Source organism: Armigeres subalbatus, chromosome 2 (genome assembly GCF_024139115.2).
Source record: "Armigeres subalbatus isolate Guangzhou_Male chromosome 2, GZ_Asu_2, whole genome shotgun sequence".
NCBI lineage: Eukaryota > Metazoa > Arthropoda > Insecta > Diptera > Culicidae > Armigeres > Armigeres subalbatus.
This window is the reverse complement of record NC_085140.1, coordinates 283,523,550-283,551,367: the sequence shown is the minus strand read 5'-3', so window position 1 is coordinate 283,551,367 and position 27,818 is coordinate 283,523,550. Positions and strand designations below refer to the sequence as shown.

Here is a 27,818-nt window from a genome sequence, read left to right as displayed (position 1 = left end):
TTCTGCTAGAACCAGAGATGCATCCTGAACAGAACATGAGCCAAGAGCGTGCCTTTGTGTTCTTAGTTTTGAACCCTGAACACTGTTCAGTAGAGTGGCCCAGCCTAGTATGAGGAGAAAAAAAGTCGTCGGATTCTACGGGGCACCCTCCAGGATTTTGCCTTTAGGTAAGAAAATCATTCTCTGAAAATTTCAGTCTGATCGGTTATTGCATAAGCTGGCGCAATTGATTTGAACTTAATATGGGGGCTTCAGCCGAAATATATGGGAAAGTACACATCTGTTACTATTTCGTACAGGAAATTGGTTGGAAGTGCCCGATTGAGCCCAGATTTGCAGGAAATAAAGTAAACATGCCCATGAACAATTCGACATAAAATTCTACTATTACTAAATAAACTTTAAATCAGGTTTTAGCTGATTTATTTGGAGTTGAGTTGAGCGCTTTGAAATTCATTAATTGCCATGAAAACATACGCAGGCTTAGTTTTTTTTATCCTAGATCTGTTGGTGAAAAATATTCCCTTTGGAAAAACGACAATTTTTTATCGAAAAAGTCCATTTTCTCCTGAAGTAAACAATTTTATAACCATTTGGTATAAATTACTAATTGAGTAGAAAAAGCGTGCAAAATCGGTCAGTCACCGCCAAAGTTATTGCATTTTCTTGATTTTGGCGATTTTTTAACATCAATTTTTGAAGGGCTGTTTTACCCCACTTTCCCTCAACGAAAATTTGTGAATTGTCTTCTTTTACATATATGAACAAATCCTGAAAGTTTTATCCAAATCGGAGAACATTGTTGCAACGTCCTTTGGAAAGGGGGTCGCGCTTCTCGCGAACTGGCTGTTAAAGGATCTTGTGCCCATATCAGCACAATTAATTAACACCTCTTATTTTTTATATTTTCTCAACATCCTGTTGTACTAAGATTTGTTTTAAAGAATATTATGACTGAATCAGCTGGGCTAATCATATGTTACCGACCCTGGTTATGCGCTCCATTTGAGTAATGCATCTTTCCAACGGGATTCCAACACATCCGAATTGCGCAGCACCAGGCGAAAGACGAACGCAGTGGATTTCGTCGATGATCGGATTTGTTAAATCCGATCCAATTAATTTAATTACCACCGACCCCTAACTTGCACCTTGGCTCAACCTCTTCGATTCTCGCGGCTGCTGCTGGTACTTAATTTTGGCATCCATCCTTCAGTTAACCGATATGATGACGTTAGTGATGCTGAAAATTGGCTGTGAAGGACGCTTGGAGAAGAAGGTTGAAAAATTGGAAATGCGGTCACATTTTCGTTTGGCCTTTCTCGCATAACCTTCTTGTAAGAGAAATCAGAAAATCAATTAAATATCGACCATTAATAAGGGATCGACGTTTCCGATGATGATTGACTTTTCCTTACAGTTAAGTGGCGAAATAATTCGACAGGAACCCTTTGGGATAGGCACTAGTTTTACTACCCAAGCGCTCCGTGAGCAGCAAATTTTTTCGCCGATAGAATCGAATTAGCCTTCTGGAATTCACGATGGGTACAATTGACCTTTCACGAGGACGAGATTTGTTTTGCCTTTCTGGTACACCCAGTTACTCCATCGGAAGGTTATGTGATCTATAATATACTTTGTGTGGATGTGTACGTGTTTATTTTAATTTTATGGGATTTAAAATTGATACTAAGGATATATCATATGGATCATAGAAAAAAAAGCCACGATTTTCAAAAATACCTCGCACGCGGATTTGAAATAAAGCACATGTTAGAAAAAGATTAGAGAATTTCTTTCATTGTCACATTAATTTCAGTATTTAAACATTCTCTTTATTTTATTTTAACTTTTCAACTGTCGTAATACTCCGAATATCCGGAAACAAATTTCACTGGTGATTGACAATAAATGCTGAACATAATTTTAAATTCCTCCTGACACAAGCGGCGTTTTTTATTTAAACAAACTTCCAGAGATTAATTGTTCTGATAGCTGTTGGATGCCGGGAAAAACTGTGAAACGACATCTCAGTATCGTGACGCTGCAAACAGCACTCCATCTTCATCGCAAATCCGTTTTTATCATTTTTGATTTATTATTTACATGGCAAGTGAGCATTTTTTTGTTTTCCGTCTTGCACAGTTTGTGCTTTTCATCTCGCAGAAGCTTAAGAAGATAGACTGTAGTGCTATTTCTATTTCAGTTCTATATAGGACAAACAAGAAGCTTTGCATTCACTAGTTAGACTGTTGGTGTGTAATACTTAAAGCAGTTCTATTTCGTTGTAGGGTTTGATGGCCAAGTAGTAAAACACTATTGGCTGAAGAAATGCACTTAAACGAGTAACAATATGTGTAATTCCTAAATAGAAATAGTTGGCACTTAAGAATCCTCATAGAATTAACGTTTCTATAAAGTATGGTGTACTTATGGAAATAATCAGTTTGCAATAAAGGTGTCTTTAACGACTTAGTCTTACAAATACTTATCAGTCCTATAATGTAGTACTTATCGTTTGTATTAAATACGTTATTACGCACTGATAAAATGGTAAATATTATGTTGTTTGATAAGATGTCTCTAAATTTCCTTACCGTCTATGATAAAAATGCTTTCAATGAATTCTTAACAAGTACACATGTTCGATGTTTAAATAACCTATGGTTGTAGTTTCGATCTGTGAATGGAAGACTTTCAGAATAGGAGAAAATAGAGCGTAAGCTATGACCAATCAGTATGAAGCAACATTGGCTTCGTTGTCGTCGATTATGCAGAATTAGATATTAACAGAAGCACCGGTAGGTGGAGGCGGTGAAGTAGTAGTCTTTACCAACTCCATGTACTGGAAGGGAACGTGTAAGCTAATGCCATTGTGTTCGACGATCAGGTGACCTCTTCGATGTGACGCTCCGGTAACCGTGACTGCTTCGCCCTTACGCAACTGTTCGCCAACGGATTGTGCCACCGAATCCTCTGGAAAGTTCATTTTCATGATTCGCGTCTGAGGGTAACCGAGTTTGGAATTTCCTGTTACGGTATAGGACCGCGATGGCGGTACAGGGGGTGGACGTTCCTAAAAGGGGCGAAACACAAATGCATTGCTTTATACAGTGCTCTTTTTATATCATTTTATACTCAATGAGAATAGATAGTACACTCAACCCTCTTTTTACGTCACTTATTGGGGGGACGTAAACCGAATGTGACGTAATAAGATTTTTTGCTAAAATTTCTAGTATTTCACTTAATTTATTGATCGTTAGGATACTTTAAAATACACTCACTTGCGTCTTACATAAGGTATTGGAAGATCTCTCCAAATCCAGGCATATTCGATATTGTAAGATCTCCAAAATGTCCTGGAGTTTAAATCAAAAGGTCTATCGAATCAACCAATGTCTTCATGATGTCCCAAGCCGTAGTATCAACTCAATTATGTCCTCCTAGGATTTGTCTTTCACTTGCGTCTCAAAACAAGACATATTAGATGTTGTAAGATCTCCAAATTGTGCTGAAGTTTGAATCAAATGGTCTACCGAATCTACTGAGGCTTGCATGATGTCCACAGCCAAAGTATCATCCCAATCATGCCCTCCGAGTATTTATCTCTCACTTGCGTCTCAGTTCCAGGTATATTAGATGTTTTAAGATCTCCAAATTGTCCTGTAGTTTGAATCAAATGGTCTACAGAATCAACTAAGGCTTCCACGATGTCCAGAGCCGCGGTGTTAACCAAATTATGTCTTCTAAGTATTGGTCTTTGACTATCGTCTCAAATACAGGTATATGAGAAGTTATTCTTCTTCTTCTTCTTGGCATTACATCCCCACACTGGGACAGAGCCGCCTCGCAGCTTAGTGTTCATTAAGCACTTCCACAGTTATTAACTGCGAGGTTTCTAAGCCAGGATACCATTTTTGCATTCGTATATCATGAGGCTAGCATGATGATACTTTTATGCCCAGGGAAGTCGAGACAATTTCCAATCCGAAAATTGCCTAGACCGGCGGCACCGGGAATCGAACCCAGCCACCCTCAGCATGGTCTTGCTTTGTAGCCACGCGTTTTACCGCACGGCTAAGGAGGGAGAAGTTATAAGATCTCCAAATTGTCCTATAGTTTAAATCAAACGGTCTATCAAATAAAAAAAGCGTTCATGATGTCCTAAGCCGTGCTTTCAACTCAATTAAGTTCTCTGAGTATTTGTCTTTCACTTGCATCTAAAAACAAGACATATGAGGGGTTGTAAGATCTCCAAATTGTCCTGGAGTTTGAATCAAATGGTGTAATGAATCAACCAAGGCTTCCATGGTGCCCCCAGCCGCGGTATCAACCCAATTGTGTCCTCCGATTATTTGTCTTTCACTTACGTCTCAAATCCAGGCATATGATATGTTTAAAGATCTAAAAATTGTTCTGGAGTTTGAATCAAATTGTCTACCGAATCAAACAAGGCCTTCACGATGTCCCTAGCCGCGGTGTCAACCCAATTTTGTCTTTAGAGCATTGGTCTTTTACTATCGTCTCAAATACAGGTATATGAGATGTTCTATGATCTCCAAATTGTCCTGGAGTTTGAATAAAATGTCTATCGAATCAATCCAAGCCTTTAGATGTCCTAAGCCATGGTATCAACTCAATTATGTTCTCTGAGTATTTTTCTTTCACTTGCGTCTCAAAACAAGACATATGAGGTGTTGTAAGAGCTCCAAATTGTATCCATGGTTCTCCCAGCCGCGGTGTCAGCTCAATTTTGTCTTCTGAGTATTAGTCTTCCACTTGAGTCAAAAATTTCAGCATGTAAGATGTTGTTAGATCTTCAAATTGTCCTGGAGTTTGAATCAAATTGTCTACCAAATCAACCGAAGCTTCCAAGATTTCTTCACTCGCGGTATAAACTCAATTATATTCCCCGAGTGTTTGTCTTTCACTTGTCTCAAATCATGGCATATGAGGTGTTATCAGATCTCAAAGTTGTCCTGGAATTTGGATAGTTTGCGAATTGCGTCTCAAATTCTGACATGTAACATGTTGTAAGATCTCCCAATTGTTCTAGAGATTGGATCAAATGGTCTACCGAATCAATCAAGCCTTCCATTATGTCCCCAGCCACGAAGTCTAGACTCCAGAGATTTCTTCGATGACCTGGAATGGAATAATTGTTGAATGCGTATCTAATCTGTGGATCAAAATGGGATGATCCATTTAAAAATAATAATCCTGTAGACCTAAAGACCTGTACTCCATGACTTTCTTAAATTACCTGGAATGGAACAATAGTTGAAGAGGTATCCAATTTAGTCCTATGGATCAAAACGGGTATGAGCAAGTTTTTTGCAAAGAGGGGATGGAAGGGAAGAAAGGGAAGGAAGCCTTAGTTGAACCAGCAGACCATTTGATTCAAACTCCAGGACGATTTGGAGATCTTACTACATCTCATATGTCTGGATTTGAGACGCAAGTGAAAGAAAAATACTCGGAGGACATAATTGGGTTGATACCGCGGCTGGGCACATCATGGAAGCCTTGGTTGATCCGGCAGACCATTTGATTCAAACTTCAGAACAATTTGGAGATCTTACAACATCTCATATGCCTGGAGCAAGTGGAAGAAAAATACTCGAAGGACATAATTGGATTGATACCGCGGCTGAGAACATCATGGAAGCCTTGGTTGATTCGGCAGACCATTTGATTCAAACTCCAGGACAATTTGGAGATCTTAGAACAACTCATATGCCTACATTTGAGACGCCAGCGAACGACAAATACTCGGAGGACATAATTGGGTTATTACTGCGGCTGGGGATATCATGGAAGCCTTGGTTGATCCGGCAGACCATTTGATTCAAACTCCAGGTCGATTTGGAGATCGTACTACATCTCATATGTCTGGATTTGAGACGCAAGTGAAAGACAAATACTCGGAGGACATAATTGTGTTGATACCGCAGCTGGGGACATCATGAAAGCCTTGGTTGATTCGGCAGAACATTTGATTTGAACACCAGAATAATTTGGAGATCTTAGAACAACTCATATACCTACATTTGAGACGCAAGTGAACGACAAATACTCGGAGGACATAATTGGGTTGTTATCGTGGCTGGGGACATCATGGAAGCCTTGGTTGATTCGGCAGATCATTTGATTCAAACTCCAGGACAATTTGGAGATCTTAGAACAACTCATATGCCTGGATTTGAGACGCAAGTGAAAGACAAATACTCGGAGGACATAATTAGGTTGATATCGCCCCTGGGGACATCATGAAAGCCTTGGTTGATTCGGCAGACCATTTGATTCAAACTCCAGGACAATTTGGAGATCTTAGAACAACTCATATGCCTACATTGGAGACAAATACTAGGAGGACATATTTGGAATGAAACCGCGGCTGAGGAGTCTAGGGTATTCTTGGATCACCAGGAAAGGAACGGCTGCTTAAGGCATATTGAGTTTGGTTTAATAGATCATATAGAGCATGAACCATCTTAAAAAAGAGACAACAGCCCTTTGGTTACGCAGGTAGGCCTCAAGACCTATATTCCAGGGAATTCTCGTATGACCTGGAACGGAATTTGGTTTAATATATCAAATAGGACATAAACCATTTTTTACAAGAGATAACAGCTCGTTCGCTACGCTTGTAGACCTTAGGTTCTTGGTTACGCGTGTAGACTCCAGCAAATTCTTGGATGACCTAGAACAGAATAATTGTTGAAGGTAAATGATGAATATACAAAGCATCTACTTTGTTCTTCGGGTTTCTAAGAGTGCCTTCTTATAGGCCTACTTTTGGATGTCAATAATGTTTCAAATTCTTTTTACGTCACGTGCCGTAAAAAGGAGGCCGTAAAACGAAGTGACGTATTGCTGTTCCAGAGAAAACTTTCTTCTTTCCGGTTCAATTTTCAAACTACCGCAGCTGTCATTTCATACTTTTTCTCTACTGTTGGGCATGGCATTCTACGATGACAACGCCAAATATCAGGTTTTTGTTCGAGTGTATTGAAGATTTTCAGGCTTGCGATAGAACTTTGACAGCTGCGGAAGAACTTTGCGGAATCCGCAAAATGGAAAATTTTAAAAAGATCCGCAATATAAAAAACGTAAAAAGAGGGTTGAGTGTATCTATTTTCATTGATTTATACTCAAATGTGTTGTTATAATATTATGCCATGAAATAAGAATAAGAAATGTTAAAAAAAAAATCAAAACATTCTATAACAAATCCGAGGAGTTTTTTTTTTATTTTAATATTTAATATTACATCCCCCCCCCCCTAATCTTCCGGAGATCAGTCGTACATAATTTTTATTAAAAATTTGTAAATGCCTTATGTGAATATTAAAATAACATATTACATAATATTACAACATATTAACATGTTCTGGATCATGTCCGAATTTTAATACCAATAAATGAGGTATTATTTATGTATATACCATATATTGAATATGAATATCGGTTGCTGGTTGCTTCTGACGGTTTTTATTAATTTATCAAGCTTCGATATTTTACTGAAGGAATCTTTGAAGAGAAGTATACCCATTTGACGAATTCACAAATAATACCTAGCGTAAGGCTTAAACATATTTGCCTTGAAGTCTTTTTTTAGTTATTTAGTTTTCAAAGATAAAAAATCAACTCACCAGATCCAGCCCGAATAGTGTACAGGTTTGTGCAATGATCTTGGAATCGCATTTCTCGTTGGGATCGGGGGGAGGTGTTCCAGCAATAGGCTGCGGCCTGGGTCTCGTTGCAGTTCCTGTATTGTTAGTCTTAGTTGTAGGTCCTGTATTACTCGGTCTAGCAGCTGATGTTGAAGAGATAATAAAGAAAAGGAAGGATTATTCATTCAGTCTTTCTATTTTTCATAAACACAATACACACCTGTGCTCTTGTTCAATGTTAGCAATCCGTTTCCAACCAGCTTGACCTCGTGTGATCTCCGTATCGTTCCCAATCGTTTTCTCAAGTTCCACCCGCGCCACGTCGCCTGTATCAGAGTCGCACTTTTCATGCGAACTTCCGTCCTCAAATTTTCCAAATGCTGACGAATGCCCTCACTTAGGAAAACATGCCTTTTACCCGGCGCCCAAGAGAGCGTAACGGATCCATCTAGCTCCGGAGGGTTTTCCAGCGCAAAATCTAAAATCAGTTTGCAGTCTTCTAAAGCTTTCTCCTCGCAGCGACGAAGCAGTCGGAACGGTGCCAACATTCGATATCGAGCCGTAAACTGTTTGAAACGCATACGATGTGGAAAACCACTGGCCATTAAATTCACGGTTTCCAGCACCTGAAGGGCGCGGATTTGTCGCACCACTGTGCCACGGTCAAATATGCCTGCCTTTTCGGCTGTATTACTGCGAATGCAGCGGACGAAATGCGGCCGTGCATGCACCAACGTTCGCAGCAAATTATCCAATCTCGTGTGAAAGTCTTGCGTCAGCGTCGAAACCGGCTCGTCTCCGTTCAATAAATCTGTGTGTGAAGTTGGCGCGATTCGAAAACTCAAACCACGTGGCACATTTTCCTGAGCGTAGAGCGCCTTCAGCTCCGTTCCGAACAGGTGCGTTGCGAATCCAAAGTTGCAAGTGTGTTTGTAGAACACCGACACCAAATCGTCCGGCACCACATCGCGGTTCGTATCCAAAAAGTTCGTGGTATCATATTCTACGCGTCCGGCAAAGTGCCTGATGGCAAACATTCTCGGATCGTACGGTTCCGATGCGCGCTGTTCCAACCGAGCGGAATTCCTATGCTGAACTTTGATTTTTGCTACATAGGTCTCCGCCGTACCGCGGACTGAGCACTCTGCATCCAGCATGCTCAGCAAACCGGTCCGGAGTGACGAAATCAAATCGATGCAAGGCACGTTGTCCACATAGTCCACCTCGGTATCGCAAATGATGCCTTCCTCCCGGCACGATTCGACCGAGCTTTTGAATATGTGAGTATTGTAGAAGTGTTGCATTGTTTCGGCACATAGGTTGATGCAGAGATGTTCCAGCTGGGCGGGACGAGGCTCTTCAAAGCCGAACATATCGAGAATGCCTGTTGGGAGAATGATTTGAGAAAAAGGTGGAATGAAACTATGAGGAAGAATATTTCCGATGTGTGTAATCATGGTCGATGTTTTCGTAATATAGATACATTCAATCATACAATCATTTTTATACTAATATGCTTGCTTGTTGGCACCATTTTCGTTCATTAGACATGGCGAAATACAATCAAGTGGTGGAATCAAATAAGATAGTCATAGTACTAACGCGTCTTATGACAAGTGAATAGATTCCACTAAAAAGCTCTAAAATGATTTTCTCATTTTAAATATTTTGACAAAATTGTAATTTAGTATATCCACTTTATCCCATTACGCTGGGATATGGATACTCTGAAGTAGTGCGTAACGGTGTAAATCCGGTCATATGGCCAGGCTCGGTACAACACTGCACTGTCAAAACTAATTTTTTTTCATAAGTTGATATCTCCGGTTAGGGCAGACCAAAAAATATGTTTACACGGCATTTGAAAGAGCAACGCATATTCTTCATTATGTCAAAAAATTGGAGATGTGTTATTTTCTTATCTCAAGTTTTACCAATTTTACTGAAGTCATGTTTTTTTTCAAGTAAATTGATATAACTCGACAACGGAAATATATACAGACGATTTTATTATAGCAAAACACGCGTTTTGAAAAGCCCCGAAAGTCTTCAGAACATTCGTGAAAAATAAAAAATGAAATAAGCAGAACATATATTTTTTTTTGAGGGACACCCTAATCCCGGTAAGTAAAATTGCTCTAAACAAGTGAGCTTTAAAAAGTTTATACAGCAAAGTTGACTGGAAAAAGCTGCGCTACAATTTTGTAGAACATTTTATGTTTATATCCCGCAAAACAAAAAAATAACATATTTCACATTTCTATTAAATTGCCCACCCTATTTATCGATAACTATAATAAGAGTCCAAGTATTCAGAACAACTTTGTAGAACAAGTTTTGCCTTTCGCGTATACTAAGTATACGTAAAGGCTATAGGTTCACTCCAAAACCGAACTTTTTATAGAAGGCTCGGAGACCTATAGTGTTATATACCAATCGACTCAGCTCGACGAATTGAGGTGATGTCTGAATGTGTGTATGTATGTATGTGTGTGTGTGAGACACACTTTTTTTGGGTGTCCTACGAAAGGCTGAAACACATAAGGATGAATGCTCATAAGGCTGAACTCAAAAGGCTGAAATCCCGAACGGCTGAAAGTCTCAAAAGGCTGAAAGTATCAGAAGGCTGAAACGTATCGAAAGGCTAGAAATTGATGGGATGAAATGAATCCCAACCATAAGATATGTTGTACCAACTATGTTGAGGGGTTGGATAGTGAATAATTGATAAAGAATAGAGAATAATGAATAAAGAAGAATAAAAAAAAATAAAAAATAAAAATAAAGAATAAAGAATGAAGAATAAAGAATAAAGAATACAGAATAAAGAATAAAGAATAAATAATAAAGAAAAAAGAATAAAGAATAAAGAATAAAGATAAAGAATTAAGAATAAATAATAAAGAAAAAAGAATAAAGAATAAAGATTAAAGAATAATGAATAAAGAATAAATAATAAAGAAGAAGGGAGAAGTAAGTAAGATAAAGTAAGATAAAGATGAAAGAAGAAATAATGATGATGCAAGAAGAAACAAGGAAGAAGGAAGGATAAAGATGGAAGAAAGAAGAAGGAAGAAAGAAGAAGGAACAAGAATGAAGAAAAAAGAAATAAGAAGGAAAATGGAGGAAGAAGAAAACAGGAGTAGGAAGAAAGAAGGAAGAATAAAAAAGGAAAAAGAAAAAGGAAGAAGAGAGAAGAATAAAGAAAAAAATAGAAAGCAATCCAGCAAGAATCAAAAACTAAATTCAAGAACCGAGAACAATTAAGTCTTGTTCCCTTCTATGTTACCGCCATCAGGAGTGACAATGGTTCTGGGGGTGAGAATGGGTCATCGCTCTCAGGTCGGAGGTCGTAGAGAAAAATCGTTCAAAAAGGTCTCTTATATTTTAGTCTTCTTGCCCTCAGATATATTCAATGCATTCTACAAGCATTCATTCAGTGACCCATTTTCACCCCCATTTGACCCATTGTCACCCCCGACGACAGTACCTCAAAATTTTATGAGCTGTATAGACTACAAAATAAGAATTCCGTATAAAAATTGACAACAAGAAGTCACAAGAAGGTTGCGGATCATTTTAGTTTGTGCCCCTTTTAACGTCAAATGTGAATTCTTCCACTAATATTGGTTTCTCACGATTTTTCAGCCTTTCGAGTTTCAGCCTTTTGTTATTTCAGCCTTATGTGAGATTTTTACTTTTCAGCCTTTCGTGTTCAGCCTTATGTGATTCAGCCTTTCGTGGAAGACACCTTTTTTGTACTTGGCCTTATCCGATTTGCCTGCAACATGTTGCATTCGACGCGGAATCCTTCCTAATTTTTTGCTTCTTTGCCCCCACTCCATGCAGTGCGTTTAATAAACAATGTGCACTCGCTTGACTGTGGATATACAACAGTAAAGCACATGTGGAGATTGGACAAATCAAGCATCCGAAATATATTCAATTTGCAAAAAAGAGAGCTAACCGCGGTAGAGGTTGGTACTCGGATTCTGATGGCTTTTCCGCAAACGTGACCTTTAAGTGGTCTTGTTGTGTAGGGGTTATTACGCCTATCTAGAGAGTAGGAGGTTGAGGGTTCGAGTCTCTCCAAGACACGTGGATTCTTTTTCGCAAATTTCATATCAATTTGTCCATTTCGAACATGTGCTGTGCATATGCACAGCCAAGATATTTAACAAAAAATGGTTTTCGTACGGCCGAGTTGCCGAATAATATGCAATTAATTGACAAATTATGTTTAAGCGAGATGGATCTACACAGAAAAAATAAAAAAACCTAAAAAAAAGTTTAAAGAACTCAACTTTGAGTACGAAGTTCACATTTTTAACTGAATATTAGGCAGTATTCTCACTCCCTCTCATGAATGATATCATAAACAAAGAGAGCTGCATCGACCCAGAGTCTATTATATATAGAGTTGCGCAAAGAGTGAAGCCAAATCTACCTATTGAACTGTCAAACCGTCTACCTATCGAGCAAAGTAAACAAATGCTTGTTGGTGAGGCGAGAGTATTGTTATCGCCTAATGATTATTATGGCGAATTAAAACGCATGAATTAAAATGTATTAGATTTGATCTAGAAACAGCTTCAAAAAACATCAATATATTCCCCAATAAAGTAGCAACAAGAAACTCACGTGTTTGCACTCTGTGGGTGACTAGGCTATCGAATTAAAAAAGCTTTAGAAGAGGACGCTCCCGTGAAGTCACTTGAAGGGTTGAACAAAAGTGAAAGTTAGAAATAGAATAACAAGAACAGCATTCAGAATAAGTGTAAGAAGATCCTCTTTGCGTAACTCTATATAATAGACTCTGCATCGACCCAACGTGCGCTGTTCCGTGGAAGAAGCCAAATTTGAGTTGTTTTCACCATAGTCTCGGGTGAGTGAAAATAACATAAATTTGAGTTGGTGAAACCTCGTAGTGGGTGAAAATTCAACAGGGAGTAAAGGCAAAGTACTCACCGGATTTTTTTGCATTTTACTTATTTTTGGCTTCTTCCACGCAGGGGCGGATTTGAGTGAAAGGAACCACAAAGTGAGTTGTTTCGCGGTTCCGTGTACAATGGTCCCGCGATTAACAATCGAGCTTGTTGACGTCTAATCCTTTTCCTCTTTCTAGAAAATAAATTCTAGGTTTGTTTTCATTTGGTAACGTTTTATGATGAAAACAATCATACCGTTCCAATGCGCTTGAAAGAGAAAAATGATTAGGTGTCAACAACCTCTATGAAACATCAAAGTAAATAGAGCGGAAGCCTTACTTGTCATTTGTTTGTGTTGGCAGAGAGAATCCATGTTTACTCATTTGAAATTTAACGCGTACGTAAACCAGATGCGAGTCGAAACAGCGTACTAGTCAGAACTAAAAGCGAAAATGTCGAAAAGAGCAACCGATTCTGTTTTACATTTTATTTTAGCACCGAGGCTCCAAGCAGACCAGCAGCAACCCAATAGAACTGGTGAACATTTTGGATCGCTCGATTATCAACAAAGTGCAAATGAGGGTAGGATGATTATTATATTTGCTGTAATGGGACAGATATTGATTTGATTGTTTCTTAAAGATTGTGGCCAAATCCAGCGTGAACATCATCAACCCAGTTTAGGTGAGCAGTACAAAAATTATGTATCTTCTTTGAACAGAGGAAACTGTACTCTTTTTGGTAATTTGTTGTTATGTTATTAACATTAGTTTCTAGTTTGAATGGTGTATACTGCCCACAATCGCATATTCGTCCCATGTGAATAGGAAATCCAGCAAAGCTGGGATATGCGATCATAGGCAGTATAATTCATATAGAATTCATAAACAATTTTGCTATAACTAGGTTACTATTTGTGTGATTCTAGATGCTCATGCTGATTCATCGTCCTCGGAATCCGAAACGGCCGAAAAAAAAACTTAAAAAGAACCAGCTGTCATCCTTCAGAAATTCAAAGTGGAATGGATTAACTCTTCTGAGTTCCTTTGCTTCGAACACTACAGAAAAGACCCACATTATGCCTTCTGTAAAGTTTTTCTGGATAAGTTGGGCGTGGGAAGAGGGTGTAAGTCTAATTTGACTACACATATTCAAACTAAACGTCATCATGAGGCGTCCAACAAAATTAAAGACGCTAGTTGCCCAAACATTGCCAATCATACCCTTGCCGATAAAGTACCTGAAGCTGAAGTGAAAATTGCTTCCTGGGCGGTGGAGCACAATATTCCATTCGCAGCAGTGGACAAACTAGCTGACGTTCTTAAAACCTGGGAGCTGCGGATAGAGTCAAAACGAGTGTCAAAGAATCTCCAAAGTAAGCTGTCAAAAAGTATCCATCCAATCGAGAGAGGTTTTGTGCATTTTGAGCGCAGCCGAGAGAGTACACGTATGAATCAACTCATACTAAATATAGCTCATTTCGAACAAGTTTCAATTTTCTGGCGTCATTTTAAAAATATCGACGGATTCAAAATAAGTGGAGGGTATGAATTAATTTAATATTCGACAGGTTAATTTATGCGATGCAGTAAATTGACAAAATCTTTGTAAGTTTATAAAGATAAACACAATGATAATTCAATGTGAGAAAATCGTAACGTGTACATTGAACACCGAGAGGAAATTTGCGAGTTTCAAGCAAAATATCTTGAAAATTGGATTCGATCGAGTCCGCAGCTCCCAGCTTCAAACTATTGATTTGGATTCAAGCGTGCTGCCGATGATCCGTCTTGGGCAAATGAAAACATCTTCTGTCATTAGCGGCGTGATTGCTGCAGGGCAGCATAACGAGTTGGTTGAAATAATGTAACATTCTGGTTTCTCCATTAGGATCGACGAATCCACAGACTTGGGGACTATACAAACTCTGGCTATTGTTGTTCGTACTTTTGATGAGGAGAAATTTCCAGTGAGGGATATTTTTTATCGATCTGTTGAATTACAAAGTGGGGATCATAAATCGATTTACGATGCAATTGTTCGAGAATTTACCAAACATGGCATTGACTACAAACGCCGAATGATTGGTTTTGCATCCGACGGTGCTTCTGTTATGATGGGAAAGGATAATTAGGTAATGTGTTTGTTTAAAAAGGAGTGTCCTAACCTGATCATGGTTAAGTGCACTTGCCATTCGTTAGCGTTGTGTGCTAGTTGTGCAAGTGGTCAAATACCAGCCTATATTGAGCACTTGATGAAAGATATATATATTCCTATCTGGCAAGCAGTCCAGAACGGACAAATGAGATCAATAAGATCCAAGAAATACTTGAACTTACGCCGTTGAAAGTTCTCAATTCTTCGTCAACCAGATGGCTCTCTCTCGAATTGGTTGTCAAACGAAACTTGGAAAGATTCGACGAACTGAAGATGTTCTTCAGTTTCCATGCTAATCACGATCGTAACCCATCGGCGATCCGGATTTTAAATTATTTGAACGACCCTTTGATCAAACCGGTGTTACTTTCCCTGAACTATGCTTTGTCATTGATTAAAAAGCTAAACAGAACTTTCAGAGCCGAAGAACCTCAGTTCTCACAGATTTATTCTGAAACTAAATCGTTATACCTAACACTTTTGAGTAATATATGCGAAGAGCGATATATGTAAAATATGGCCGGTCAAACCGATTTTCGTGATTTTGAACAGCACCTGAAAAATCCAGCGGAATTTTACATAGGAATCGAAGTTGCTGAAGCAGAAATCAAACTGTAGGATGATGACAGGAGGATGACTTTCAGGACAATTCGTTCCAAGTACTATGTGGAGCTTATAAAGCAAATTGAGAAGCGATTTGATTTCAAGGATGATGTATTAAAAGCAGCATCGCTGATATAGATGTGACAAATATTGGATCGTATTCGTCGCTGCACGAAGTTATCAAAAAATTCCATTCTTTGTGAAATTGGGAGCTGAGCAGGAGTTAGAAAACGAGTTTCGTGAACCTAAAAGAAAATTAATTTGTGGAGAGGTTCAAGTCGACGTGAAACTGTCATCGCAGAAAAATTGGACAAATTTACTGAATGTCAAGCGAGGAAATGGCAACTTTGCGTACCGCCATCGGGGGTGACAATGGGTCTGGGGGGTGAGAATGGGTCATCGTTCTCACCGGCAACCTGGAGGTCGGATAGCAAAATCGTTCAAAAAGGTCTCTTATATTATAGACTTCTTGCCCTCAGATACATTCAATCTATTCTACAAGCATTCTAAGTACTTGAAACAGTGACCCATTCTCACCCCCATTTGACCCATTGTCACCCCCGACGACGGTGTCCAATTTTAAGGAGATTCATCATAAACTTCCTCATCATACCACATTCTTCTGCCGGCGTCGAACGGATTTTTTCCGTTTCAAATGCAAATAAGACAAAAGTGCGAAACAGACTTAACACAGAAAACATCGATTCAATTTTGAAGGCTAAGGCATATGTTGCTGCTCACGGGGGCTGTCAGGATATCGAATCGACAAAAAAGCTGAAAAATAAGTTTTCAAGCTCGATGTACAAACAACAGGGGCCGTACACATATTACGTAAGCACTTATGGAGGGAGGGGGGGTCGGTCAATATCTTACGCTCCATATAAATAAAAAATCATTTGTATGAAAAAAATCTTACAAGGGGGGAGAGGGGTGTCGAAAAACCCAGAAAAATTGCTTACGTAATAAGTGTACGACCCCACACCAAAAAAGCACGGATTGATTGTTGTTCGGCTCATTGTTTTTAAATAAAGAACATTTTTCAAAAGTTTTTTTATTTCAAATAATTATCACATCCTGAACATTTACCCTTTCTGCACAGACGAACAGACATAACACTTGAGAAACTTTCATCGTACGTGGATTTACTGGTTAAATTGAATAATTCTTAGTTAGCCAATCAATCACTCGTGGCACGCGAATCAGTTTGACGAGTTTGCAGGATTCATAATTTTGGCCAAAAATGCCTCCTTTTTTCCTATTGTGCACGTGTTCAAACAAGGAGCACGATAAGAGGAGGGAGATTCAGAATTAACTTTCTTGATTATGTGGTGCACTTTATAAATTTTTGATTTATGAATTCTGTAAGCCAGGCAAATAGCAAAAGAATAACAAATTTTACTATTGAAAAGTAATAACAGAATAGCCAAATCTGGGGCCTCATTGCGCATCTCCTTTCGACAGCTCTTTCGTATGACTTGTTGCATGGTTTGCTCGTTTCGAGTCGAGGTGCGCAATGCCACCCCTGATGTTAGTTTGTTCGATATAGCTGCTGAAATAACTAAAATAATAGCAGAAATTGTTCGAGCGAATAGCCAAAAAAAATAACTCATTTTGCCATTATAAGAGCAAACCAATAGCAAAATATTTGCGGAAAATGGAATTTTAAAATCAGTTACTATTGATATGTTTAGAATGCAAATGATAAATGAATAACAAGCTTTGTTATGATTGCATATTGTGTTCTTCATTTGTTGTTCTGCTATTCCTTACAATAACATATAAATAATAAATTTTACTATTATAACAAAATTTGTTGTTAGGATGCTATTTAACAAAGGAATAACAAAACCTGATATTACAGCAAAATTTGTTATTGTTATGTTATTTGTTAGTTATTCATCTCTACCCGATATGACAAGTGCTCCTGAACTAATGCAATAAAAAATGTCAAGTTTTTTTGCCCAGACTCAAAATTTCCATGCTAGGATAACCGGCGGTAATGTTGGCCCTGGATGTAACATAGGCTCATCACGCAAATTAATCAAAATTCAGCGATACTACGTCGATTTATAGGAAGATATTAGCCATTGCTTCTTTAGAAAAGTGTATCAAACATATATCTGCCTCATAACTCTAGATTTATACACTTCTTAAACTATTAAAAGCAATTATAATGCGTGAAAAATCGCTTTGACTCGGTTTTTTTAGCAGCCATGTTTCGTTGACTTATGCAGGCTGGCTGTGCTAGAGTTTTTCTTTTGCCCAATAAAAGAGTTTTATGAATGAACATACCTGCTTTCGCACATCAGATGAATTGATAACAACCACACTATGTCAGCTATCATTTTTATTTCACAATTTCCATTAGTATAGCGACATAAATAAACAAAACTTTTTGCACAATACTAGGAGCACCCTTAGATAAATGGTGGCATGCGCTTTCGATTTGTACCACTACGTTAGTATAGATGAAACTCTAAAATCAAAACATTCTCACCAATAACCCGTACTAGAGAAAATAACCGAAAGCTGCAAATGGAATATCCGATGGTCGCGATTAGTTTGCTAATATTTTTTGTAAAAACAGGTTAATCCACTCAGCCAGCGGTTAAGTTTCATTCGCAAATAACATAACGCTAAACTCAACCCACACCAAGCCTCTAGTAATGCTTCATGTATGGTAGGTTTCTGAAATTTATAAAGTCCTTAACGCCCAGACAAGTACCTTCCCACAACCTAAAACGTCTTGTAGTTTGTAAATGGGCCCTCATGATGCTTTTCTGGAATCACGATATAATCGCTTTCATTCGCAGAACATACCAAAAATAATTGCCTACCTTACGGCTTTCAAACACGATTCAAGCAAAAGCGATTCAAGCATCAACCTTTCGTGGTTCGATACACCATTTTCTTCATAATTTCGCAAATAAATGATTCAATTAGTGTAAGAATATTTAGTTTTATCATCTTTCGCACGAATCCATTTCTCATTTAATAATGGAAAGATACAATGGATCGTATGTTTCATTAGATAATCTTTCAACGTCATTTCATGGGAATAATTTCAAGTCAAATTACTTGACAAATACCTTCATCATAATTTAGATTTATTATTGCTTGCAAAAAGTATTTTGATCTGTAAAATGATACTGAAAAAGTATTCTCTCAACTCGGGAAGTTGAAACACGTGAGAGTTTTGAGAGGATTCACAACAGCTGATCGATATAGAGAGGAGTGGAATCAAACGCACGTACCAATCATGAAACTTCAATGCAGGCAGAGTTAAAAACAAGCATCCAATAATTGTATTTATGAATAATTGTGTAATAATATCAGGTAGTTGGTACAGTTATAACTGTTTATGTACAGTACAAAGCAAGGAATTGCCTAGAATAAGTTTTACAATTGGCTTTCATCAGTAGTGCGTTATGCATCATCCCCACCTAAAGCACGTTTTGGAAAAAAGTGTCTTTGAGAGTAACACGAGAGCGAAAGCAACACAACTGCCATGGTTTCAACTAGCAGTAAATCTCAAAATTATGCGGCAGCCAATAATTAACGTATGTAATTTGTTTGAAGGCACAACATGAGGGCTAGAACATGTAGCCTTTTTGCAATTGCAGTTTTTAATACAGTTTTAATTTTTCTAAACTTCTTCACGCAAATATGGTAAATATTTGGGAAATAAATGATTCATATAATAGAATTTTCGTTAGCATGTCCTTGGTAAGCGTGGTATTGGGGGAATCTGAAACGCACTCTCACAATCAGTGTGGTAGTATTTTACATGCAACCAATTAGAATTCACGCTCAATAGGATGATTTGATTTTCTCTGTCTGTTTGCATGCTGCCTTTATTCAACGCAAGCAAAATGACTGGTACTATAAACAGCAACCCATCTTTATCTCTCGTATGTTCGAAATCAACAATCACTCGTCCCAAGTGGGCTGAAAAAATATCCACCTGATAGGGACAAGGATGCCGACGTTTTGTCCATTTCTCTCGAGACTTTCGCTGGTTTTAATGAGATATTGCGGACATTCATCGTCGTTTTTTACTATTTGGCGTCAAAACCAAATGTAAACAAGCCGGCCGGTGGAATAATTCTGGTTGGAAATGCAATATCTGAAGATTTATAACAATAAATGTGCTCAACCGTAGCATAATGGGCCAAGGTTTGAGCCGTTACCCCTAGTCTTTATATGCTCGATTTGAATATTTTCATGATAGGAAACAATTGCAACGTGAACAACAAAAAATAAAGAAAAAGAAATTTTGACAGATATAATTTTGTAGTAATCGTCTATTTTCGAAAGTAGTATTTACTGCAACTTTACTACTTGTGGACCTTACTACAAAGTAGTAACTACGTATTGTAGATTGTACTGCTTTTCATTCATGCGGGCCATTGTCTTTAGTTTCTTCCAATAGACTCCATGTTACCTACATCACCTTCGATTTTCCCTTTCGGCAACTGATTGTGTATGCGTTATTATATTTTCTCCTGATGGTTTGTGACTCTACTAAGCGTAACCACTGGTAACGCAGTTTCCTTATTCTTCAGCAATGACGATCGGTAAAGAAGAGAAACGTGCTTATTTATAGTTTGTTGCGTTCGTTCATTAATTTCTTCATTGGGAAGTATTGTACTTCAAAAATACTTTGTTGTCTTTGTCTTCGTTTTTCCGGGAATTCACTGCCGTCAAATAAAGTTTGATTAATTCTAAGAACATAAATAATGGAATATATAGGGGAACAGACGGCTTTGGCAGGTTTTGTTCTATTATTGGCAGAGGGTTTTTTGTCGACCGAATGTTATGAAATTTGGCCACAATATTCTTTGATATGCAAAGAATGTTTGGGCCAAATTGGAGCATAATCAGTTATAAAAAAAAACCCCTGCCAATAATAGAACAAAACCTGCCAAAGCCGTCATTACCCCTAAATCGGAAAAAATGTTTATATAATTATGCAACAATCGATTGACTAAAACATAACGTTTTCTTTGTTTATGTGTAATAGTAAACAAATGTGTATTGCCATGGATTTACAAATAAATTGTTTGAAAGTAAAATGTGTTGGTAGATGATTTTGCTAAAAGAATATCACTAACTACGCATAATAAGGTACTTTGCAGCAAACATTCATCAGTCTATTTTAATTTTAGTAGCTGATAATTACTCATAATAGTAGGATGATTGAAATCAATTTCAAATTGACTAATAAAAGTGATATAACATTTTAAATTTATTTTTAACCTTTTTTATTTATTTAAAAAAAATGTACTTACCAATAAACCCATCAGTAGCATGTCGCACCGCATTATTGAGAGCCGCCATCGATTTGGAACCGGCATTGCCACCGATCGTCGATGCGTGTTGACTTGCAACTTCTGCTTGATTGTGCACGGACTCGTTACTGTCGGAGCTAAGCGTTCCCAATGTTGATCCCAAACTAAAATTGCAATAGAAGACAAAGCGAAAAATAACGAAAAAGTCACACTATGGTTTGAACATTGCTTTGTCGCTCACCGTTTCAGACTGTTCGCTCTCCGCACGATAGTCGCCACCGTTCGGCAGTAGAGCGCCTTGGCGAGAGAATCCCTCGTCATATTGGACATGTTGGCGTCACAGACCGACTTTATCAGCTGACCACGTGCATTGTGCGTTCGAATGGTGAGGCCACGGAACAGCTGCGCAGGGGGGACTCCTAATAGATTTGCTACAGCGTTCAATTCCGTCTCGCCGCTCACTTCCACTTCTAGTCCCTGTTGATGCGATGCATTGATGGGAGGAGAAAATAAATCGCAATTAAACCAGCTGTTATGTGATGCAACCAATATAAGAAAAGGTAACAAAACATTTGCTCAGACGTAAAGAAGTTAACTATCATTGATAATCAGACGTAAATTACCCATAAATGTTAGTCATCATAGCAAATTATTTCGAAAACACTTCCTTCCTCCATTGAGCGGAGGATGAGTGAGATTCGATACATTGACCTCTCGATCATCGGGCCCTAGTCGAACCTCGGATCCAACGATACAATAGTAAATTATTGCTCACCTGCCCATCAACAAACTGCACGTTTCCTAGCAGAAGGACTGCCGCCAGCACTCGCACCACGTCCAGGAAAGGAATGCCCAGAATGCCCAAACACGCTTTCCATGCTTGAAACCGCGCTGCATCCTCATGTTCGTCCTGTCGAATGTCGCCATTCTGCAGGTACCGCAGATTGGCCGGTGAATAACCTTCGAGGTTCAGTCGGGCACACTCTTCTGCGTTCAGTCCGGCTAGCATTTGGTAGAAGATGTGATAGTTTTTCTCGTTCGGTAATGGCCTTATGACACGGGTTTGATCCAGGAAGTAGCAATGGATTTTCGTCCGGTATAGGGCTCCGTCCGTTACTTGCACTTCGATGAATTGACCCTGCGGGATTTGTTTAATATGTTCTTGAGCTACATGGCAGTTGACTACTTTATTCTATATTACAAATAAATTTATTCATATAATGCTAATAGTATTCAAGTTCTGGTGATATAGATACATGGGATGCAAATACAAAAAAATGTCTACACATCAACTGTTTGAGAAACATATTACAAGAAATATATTTTTTAAATATATATTTTGTATCACTGTCCAAACATAAATGCTGTGACGAGAATATGTGTGCTATTCATAGCATGCATAGACTGTAAATTTTGGTAATTAAATTAAACTGTGAAATTTGGCATTGATCTCTTTCGTAAAAATTATAAAAATAATAAGATCAGTTTAGGTATTTTACTACTTTTAGGTTCTTTTTGTAATTATGGATCAGATGCAATTACTCAGATAAATTTGCTTTGGAAGCCTTTCTAACTACCGGGCCATTGAACAAAGTGTTCAATTTCTGTTTTGTAACTCACACTAATTGATAGTTTAGCACAAAAATAAAAAAAACGAAAACCAAAACCATACTTACAATCCGACTTGACTCGGAATTGGTAGAGGTTTTTGCCGATCCAAGCGATCGAAGCACGGTGAAAGCGGCGGCTAGGTGTTTGAATGCGTCAGTTTCGGGACCCCCTCCGGCTACTGCAAATAGCTGCCGGAGGAGCAACATCGAGCAGTGCGTCTTGCCGGAACCGGATGTACCTTTTAGAGAGAAGATAAATGATGATTTGGCGTGCGTTCGGCAATAAAATGCCGTCGGTGCTAGAAGAAATTGCAACAAACCTGATAGAATTATAGCCTGAGGGTAACCAGTTTCCGCCTGCTGCCGAACGGCTTCTTGTACTATTTTGCGCAGTTGAGGTGCTAGTGGGACAGATCGGGTTGACGATAGTGTGAGTGGATTTCCAACATCGTGATACGGGTTGACAGAGAGAAGAATTGGACCGACATTTGTCTGCAAAAAGATAATTAGATAGAAAATAACATTAAGCACATTAAGGCTACATTTGGATCGATTTTCTCTATAAAGTAGAGAATAACACATTCGTTTGAAATTTATTTTTCAATAAGCCCGAATTAATGGAGGAAAAACTATTTTCAGATAGCGATCTAACCAAATTTACAAATCTCATCAAACAATTTATTGTTTTAAGCAAAGTTGCTCGGCCAACATTAAAATAATCCGAATAAAAGATCTCTTTGTTTTAACTTAGCACAAAAGGGTAAATGTAAAGACTACGCTACCAAACCATTACCATGGTACTATGAGCAGATAAGCAGTGTTGATTATTCATCCCATTTCATTGAACAAAAGACCGCACTTAAACTCCACCTACAAGATGTGTTGCAAAAGTGAACAACCTTATTACACTCATTTTTCATTTTAAAGCGAATTTTTGCACCTTTTTTCCTTTCATTGCATATTACCTGCTGTTCGATAAGTGTTTTAATTAGCGGAAATTGATAATTGTACAATATTGCGCTCATCGCTGACTGCATCAATCGGTGTTGATCATCGTCTGCTGCTCTCCGGTAGCTGTCTTCGTTCGGACAGATCTATCAGACCCCAGCTGTGTCCGGAGAAAACAAAACAAAATAATGCCCCGAACATTGGATCACTGAACGAGTGAACGGTGTGTGGGGTGGGATGTCAATGACCAACGAGGTGGAAAGTGATTGAAAAGTGAAATGAACGATCTGTAGCATATGAAAGCGATTGTTTTAAAACAATTTCGCAGCAAACGACATCCGTGGAAATGTTTTATGCACCTACGCACTACGATAGTAGGTATTATTAAAGTATCGATGAGTTTTGTTGATGTTTCTACTATTTTACGAATTTTCGATACATACGAATTGGATACATACTAGAAAGATGAAAATAATATAATATAATAGTATATGAAAAATATAATATATTATATTGGTTGACTACATCTCACTCAACGATTTTGGGGAAACTTTGGATCAGCCTAGTGACTCAAGAAAAGATTTTTAAAAACTGGGCTTCCATTCCGGTAAACGATTTCCCGGGACTCACGATTCCCGGGATTTATGTATCAGTTTCCCGAATTTCCCGGGAAATGAACATACTAAAATAATTTGTAATAATTGTCTTATTTTTTTAAATTTGATGATAACGGATTTTAGGATATCAATTACATTTTTTTACAAGCATAATCTCACTATTTATTTCACTGTTGAAGTTCAAGAATTTAAGCTATAACTGAAAATGGTACAGAATCGCGTTGAAGAGAGGCGAGACAAAGAACCAGTTTGTATCTATCGTTCGTTTATTCAGTAGGTTCAATCGTCGGTAAGCGTTGTGAAGTCGAATTAAAAATGTGTGTCTGTGGTGAAACAGCAGAGCTACCAATGTTCGCAGATATTCAGGAAATAGCAGTGACCGCTTTGGCAGGTTTGTTCTATTATTGTCAAAGGTTTTTTAAGACCTTCAATCCTTTTCGATTCAATTCTCGAACAGACTCGTATTCCGAAGACTTGTTTATATTTTGAGTTATTTCTGAAACATTTCATTTCATTTTTAGGTGCTGTTCGGCATTTCAAGCAAAGTTTGACTGAAAAAAATGTTATAGTCAGGATCAGAACGACAATCAAGCACTCGCCTAAAAGCTCTTTTTTATTTCGTATGGAAGAATTCTCCTTTTAAATATTTCATTCGTCTGCTTTAAATACAAAATGTGTTCAAGTGGACGAAAATGTGCTCAAGTGGACGTACACGAATAAAAATTGTTTATCTTTCAAAGTTGACCTGAAGATTCTATGCACAAAAAAAAGTCGTCGAGTATCAGAATAGTTCATGTTAGGAATATTTTGGCGATAATAGAAGAGAATCTCTCAAAGTCGTCGTTGTCCAAAAACTGGAAAAAATGCGGATACAACCTGAAAAACTTTTAAAAAAATATGGAAAAGTATTGCTTAGCGGAGCTCATCAGGACACTGCCGATCTTACTCTTGAATCAGAGCAGATGCTGATACTTATGACATGGCGAACGTTTTGTAGAAGAGGTTAACGCTTTTCGAACTGAACAAAAATTTTCTCAGGCAACAAAATTTAAACTACGATTTTGAATTAGTTTTGAGTTTTTTTATTTCGCGGGATCCCGGGAAATCCGGGAATCCCGAGAAATTATTATTTCATTTCCCGTTTCCCGGGAAGTTTATTCCCGGAAAAAATGGAAGCCCTAGATATAGGGGGAAAGACGGCTTTGGCAGGGTTTGTTCTATTATTGGCAGGGGGGTTTTTGTCGACCAAATTTTATGAAATTTGGCCACAATATTCTTTGATATGCAAAGAATGCTTAGGCCAAATTTGAGCCTAGTCAGTCATAAAAAACCCCCCTGCCAATAATAGAACAAAACCTGCCAAAGCCGTCATTCCCCCTACCTACTAAACAAATTTATTTCATTAGGGTGGTTCAAAACAGTGAAGGTAAGAAATCATAGGGGAAGATTGCCGCTGTCGTCACTGGCGATACATTTTGACAGTTTTGTTCCCAAAATGTTTGCGAATAAGAACAAAGGGAACCACCATGGGTAGGCTGACCAGATCATTTCGGTGAAAAAACGGGACAAACACACTGGCAAACGTCAAAAAACCTTGTGATAAAATTCAAGAGCTGTGGAAATTTTAAAATTTATGGGCTTAATTTCCATTTTCCGAATAAGAAATTAGAAATATTTTAGAGTAAATCAGTCACCATCATAACCTTCTATTGTATAAAGTTAGTTGTGGGAAAATATCAAATCTAATCAATTCACAGTCCTTTTTATCGAAATTGATATAAATTACGCTAAAAGTAGCTTCACACCTCGGGAATCTTGTCCGTTGATTTTGTTCCCATGTTCTCCCAATAAAAGCGAGACTTATGCAATTTCGTTGCGAAAAGTAAAAAAATTCTGGTCAATTTATAGTCTGGATTACAGCTTGGACTCTCGGAGATCTCCGCCGGATTGTATTTTGAATCGGGCCGAATTGCTAATTTTTCGTAAAGGATTCCCATAAATCCCATAAAGTTCCTTAAATCTAGCCTTTAATCTAGGTCTTTAGTCTGACCTAATCTTCCCTCGGTTTGTAACTGTCTTAAACTCGCTTTGTTCAGCTGATTGATAAATTATTTTTCCATGTCGTCGTTTCTTACAGTGGATGATTTTGAAATATTCAGAATTATTCAGAAAGACTTTGAATGATTCTTAATGTTCCGAAAAGAATGAATTGATTGAAAAATATGTGGTAAAGCCGATTAGAAGAACAAATTGAATTACCTACTTCAGGAGATTTAAAAACAATAATCGAAAATGAACTTAATCTGAAAATCTGTCCCTGCGCTTCATTTTATTGACGTTGAGGCATGACCTGAGATTCAGAAAATACTTGCTTACCCAAATCCGCTCAATCCACTGATGAAATTGGCCAAATTTTAATGCCTCCGGAATGAGCAGAAAAAAATCATTGAAATTAAACTATATGAAAAAATGTTCCGGAGACGCACATCTGTTAAAAATCTTAACTGTTAAAAATCTTTAAAAAAAAGTCGATCAATGGAATATACAAAATGGCATAGATAGGGTTTCTTACCCCATTCCCGGCCTAACATGCATGCGACTTCATTATTTAATTAATATTTATGACAAGAAGCAACTTTTCCTAAATTTCGTGTGCCGTACAATACTGCAATGGGGTTCACTTCTGCTTAAAAATAGCTTCTCTTGGTAAACATCGTTTGAAAAAGCTTTAATTTGATTTAAATTAACGAGGTTCAGCACTAATTTCAGTCATAGCGATTTCATTTCCGGCCCACTTCCAAACCGGTTCCCGGCCTAAGCAAAATTTCGCTCAATCTCTCAACACCTTACTCTCATTCTCTCTCGGCACGGTAGAAAATGCGACGTAAACAAAAATAAGCACGTTCAACGCCGACATGATGCCAGATGGTATTATTTATAATAATTTTTATTTGGTTGAAAAGATATATTCACTCATCCAAATTACTTCCAAACGCTTAAAAACTATATTTTTGTCACTTTTTGAAATCGAGAGAATTACTAAAAACATGATACGGTCAACTAATTAGATAGTTTTCCTATGAACGTTGAAGGATTTTGTTCATACTAAAAAAGACTCCTGGCCTTCTGGCAGCACGGTGCGGCTAGAAGTTCTTAGGCCGAGGTGAATTTTTGTTCGGTTTGAGGATACATTTTTAAATGTATTCTAATATGTTTATATTAGTTCTAGTGAAACAAACAAATAGAAAAGATCAAAGTGCGTGAGTTTAGAATTATTGTGTGGTGATAAACAGCTTCCAGCAATGATTGTATCGAGAACTGTGACGATTTTCAGGTAGGTGTTTACATGAAAATACCGTTTTGTAAAAGTGGAAAGATTCACTCCGGCTCAGTGATGTAGCAACGGAGAGTGATTGTTCGGAAAGCACATTTTTATTTTCTATAATTGGACCAATTAGGAGTGAAATAAATGGTTGAAAAATATTTAGTATTGTGCGATATAAATGGGAGACTTTTTTTAAATTATCAACCATAAACCTACGGCTTCCAAAAAGTGTAAATCCTTAGTTTTCTGTGCAGTGAGCCGGGAATCGGGTCCATAGGCCCAAGTAGTGATTTACCCTAGTATTCTAGGCAAGCAACACTAATAACATAACATCTCAAACTTTTTTATGGGTTTCGTCCTCTTTCTTCTTTGAGTCGTGAGCCAGTCGAGGACTGCAAATATTTCTTCACTTTCACTTTTTTTCACTTTCTTTGTATTTGATTTTAGATTTCTGCCTAATTTTGAATTTGTTTGAATAATATTTTTGAGCTTTTTGCTCAATTAAATCAATGAAAAAACGGGACAAATTGAGGTTTTTTTAGATTACGACGGGACAGCACAATAAGGTCTAAAAAACGGGACTGTCCCGTTAAATACGGTACGTATGGTCAGCCTAACCATAGGATAACACATAACATATGTTTAAAAATCTGTCGCCCG

The 27,818-nt window shown here is 37.9% G+C and overlaps 1 protein-coding gene across 3 annotated transcripts in view; it reads right to left on the bottom strand.

The window, feature by feature from the left end:
- Positions 1-1,821: 1,821 nt before the first annotated feature.
- LOC134212331 (myosin-I heavy chain) overlaps positions 1,822-27,818 on the bottom strand; it is a 376,227-nt gene continuing 350,230 nt past the window's right edge. For all 3 annotated transcript variants that reach the window (XM_062690082.1, XM_062690083.1, XM_062690084.1), the window contains 8 exons: positions 22,589-22,760; positions 22,335-22,507; positions 21,434-21,796; positions 20,900-21,135; positions 20,659-20,822; positions 7,900-9,063; positions 7,659-7,822; positions 1,822-3,076 (listed from right to left, as the gene is read on the bottom strand). In XM_062690082.1, the coding sequence (XP_062546066.1) occupies positions 2,780-3,076; positions 7,659-7,822; positions 7,900-9,063; positions 20,659-20,822; positions 20,900-21,135; positions 21,434-21,796; positions 22,335-22,507; positions 22,589-22,760 (2,733 nt within the window). In that variant the 3' untranslated portion in view covers positions 1,822-2,779. The remainder of the gene's footprint in view (positions 3,077-7,658; positions 7,823-7,899; positions 9,064-20,658; positions 20,823-20,899; positions 21,136-21,433; positions 21,797-22,334; positions 22,508-22,588; positions 22,761-27,818) is intronic.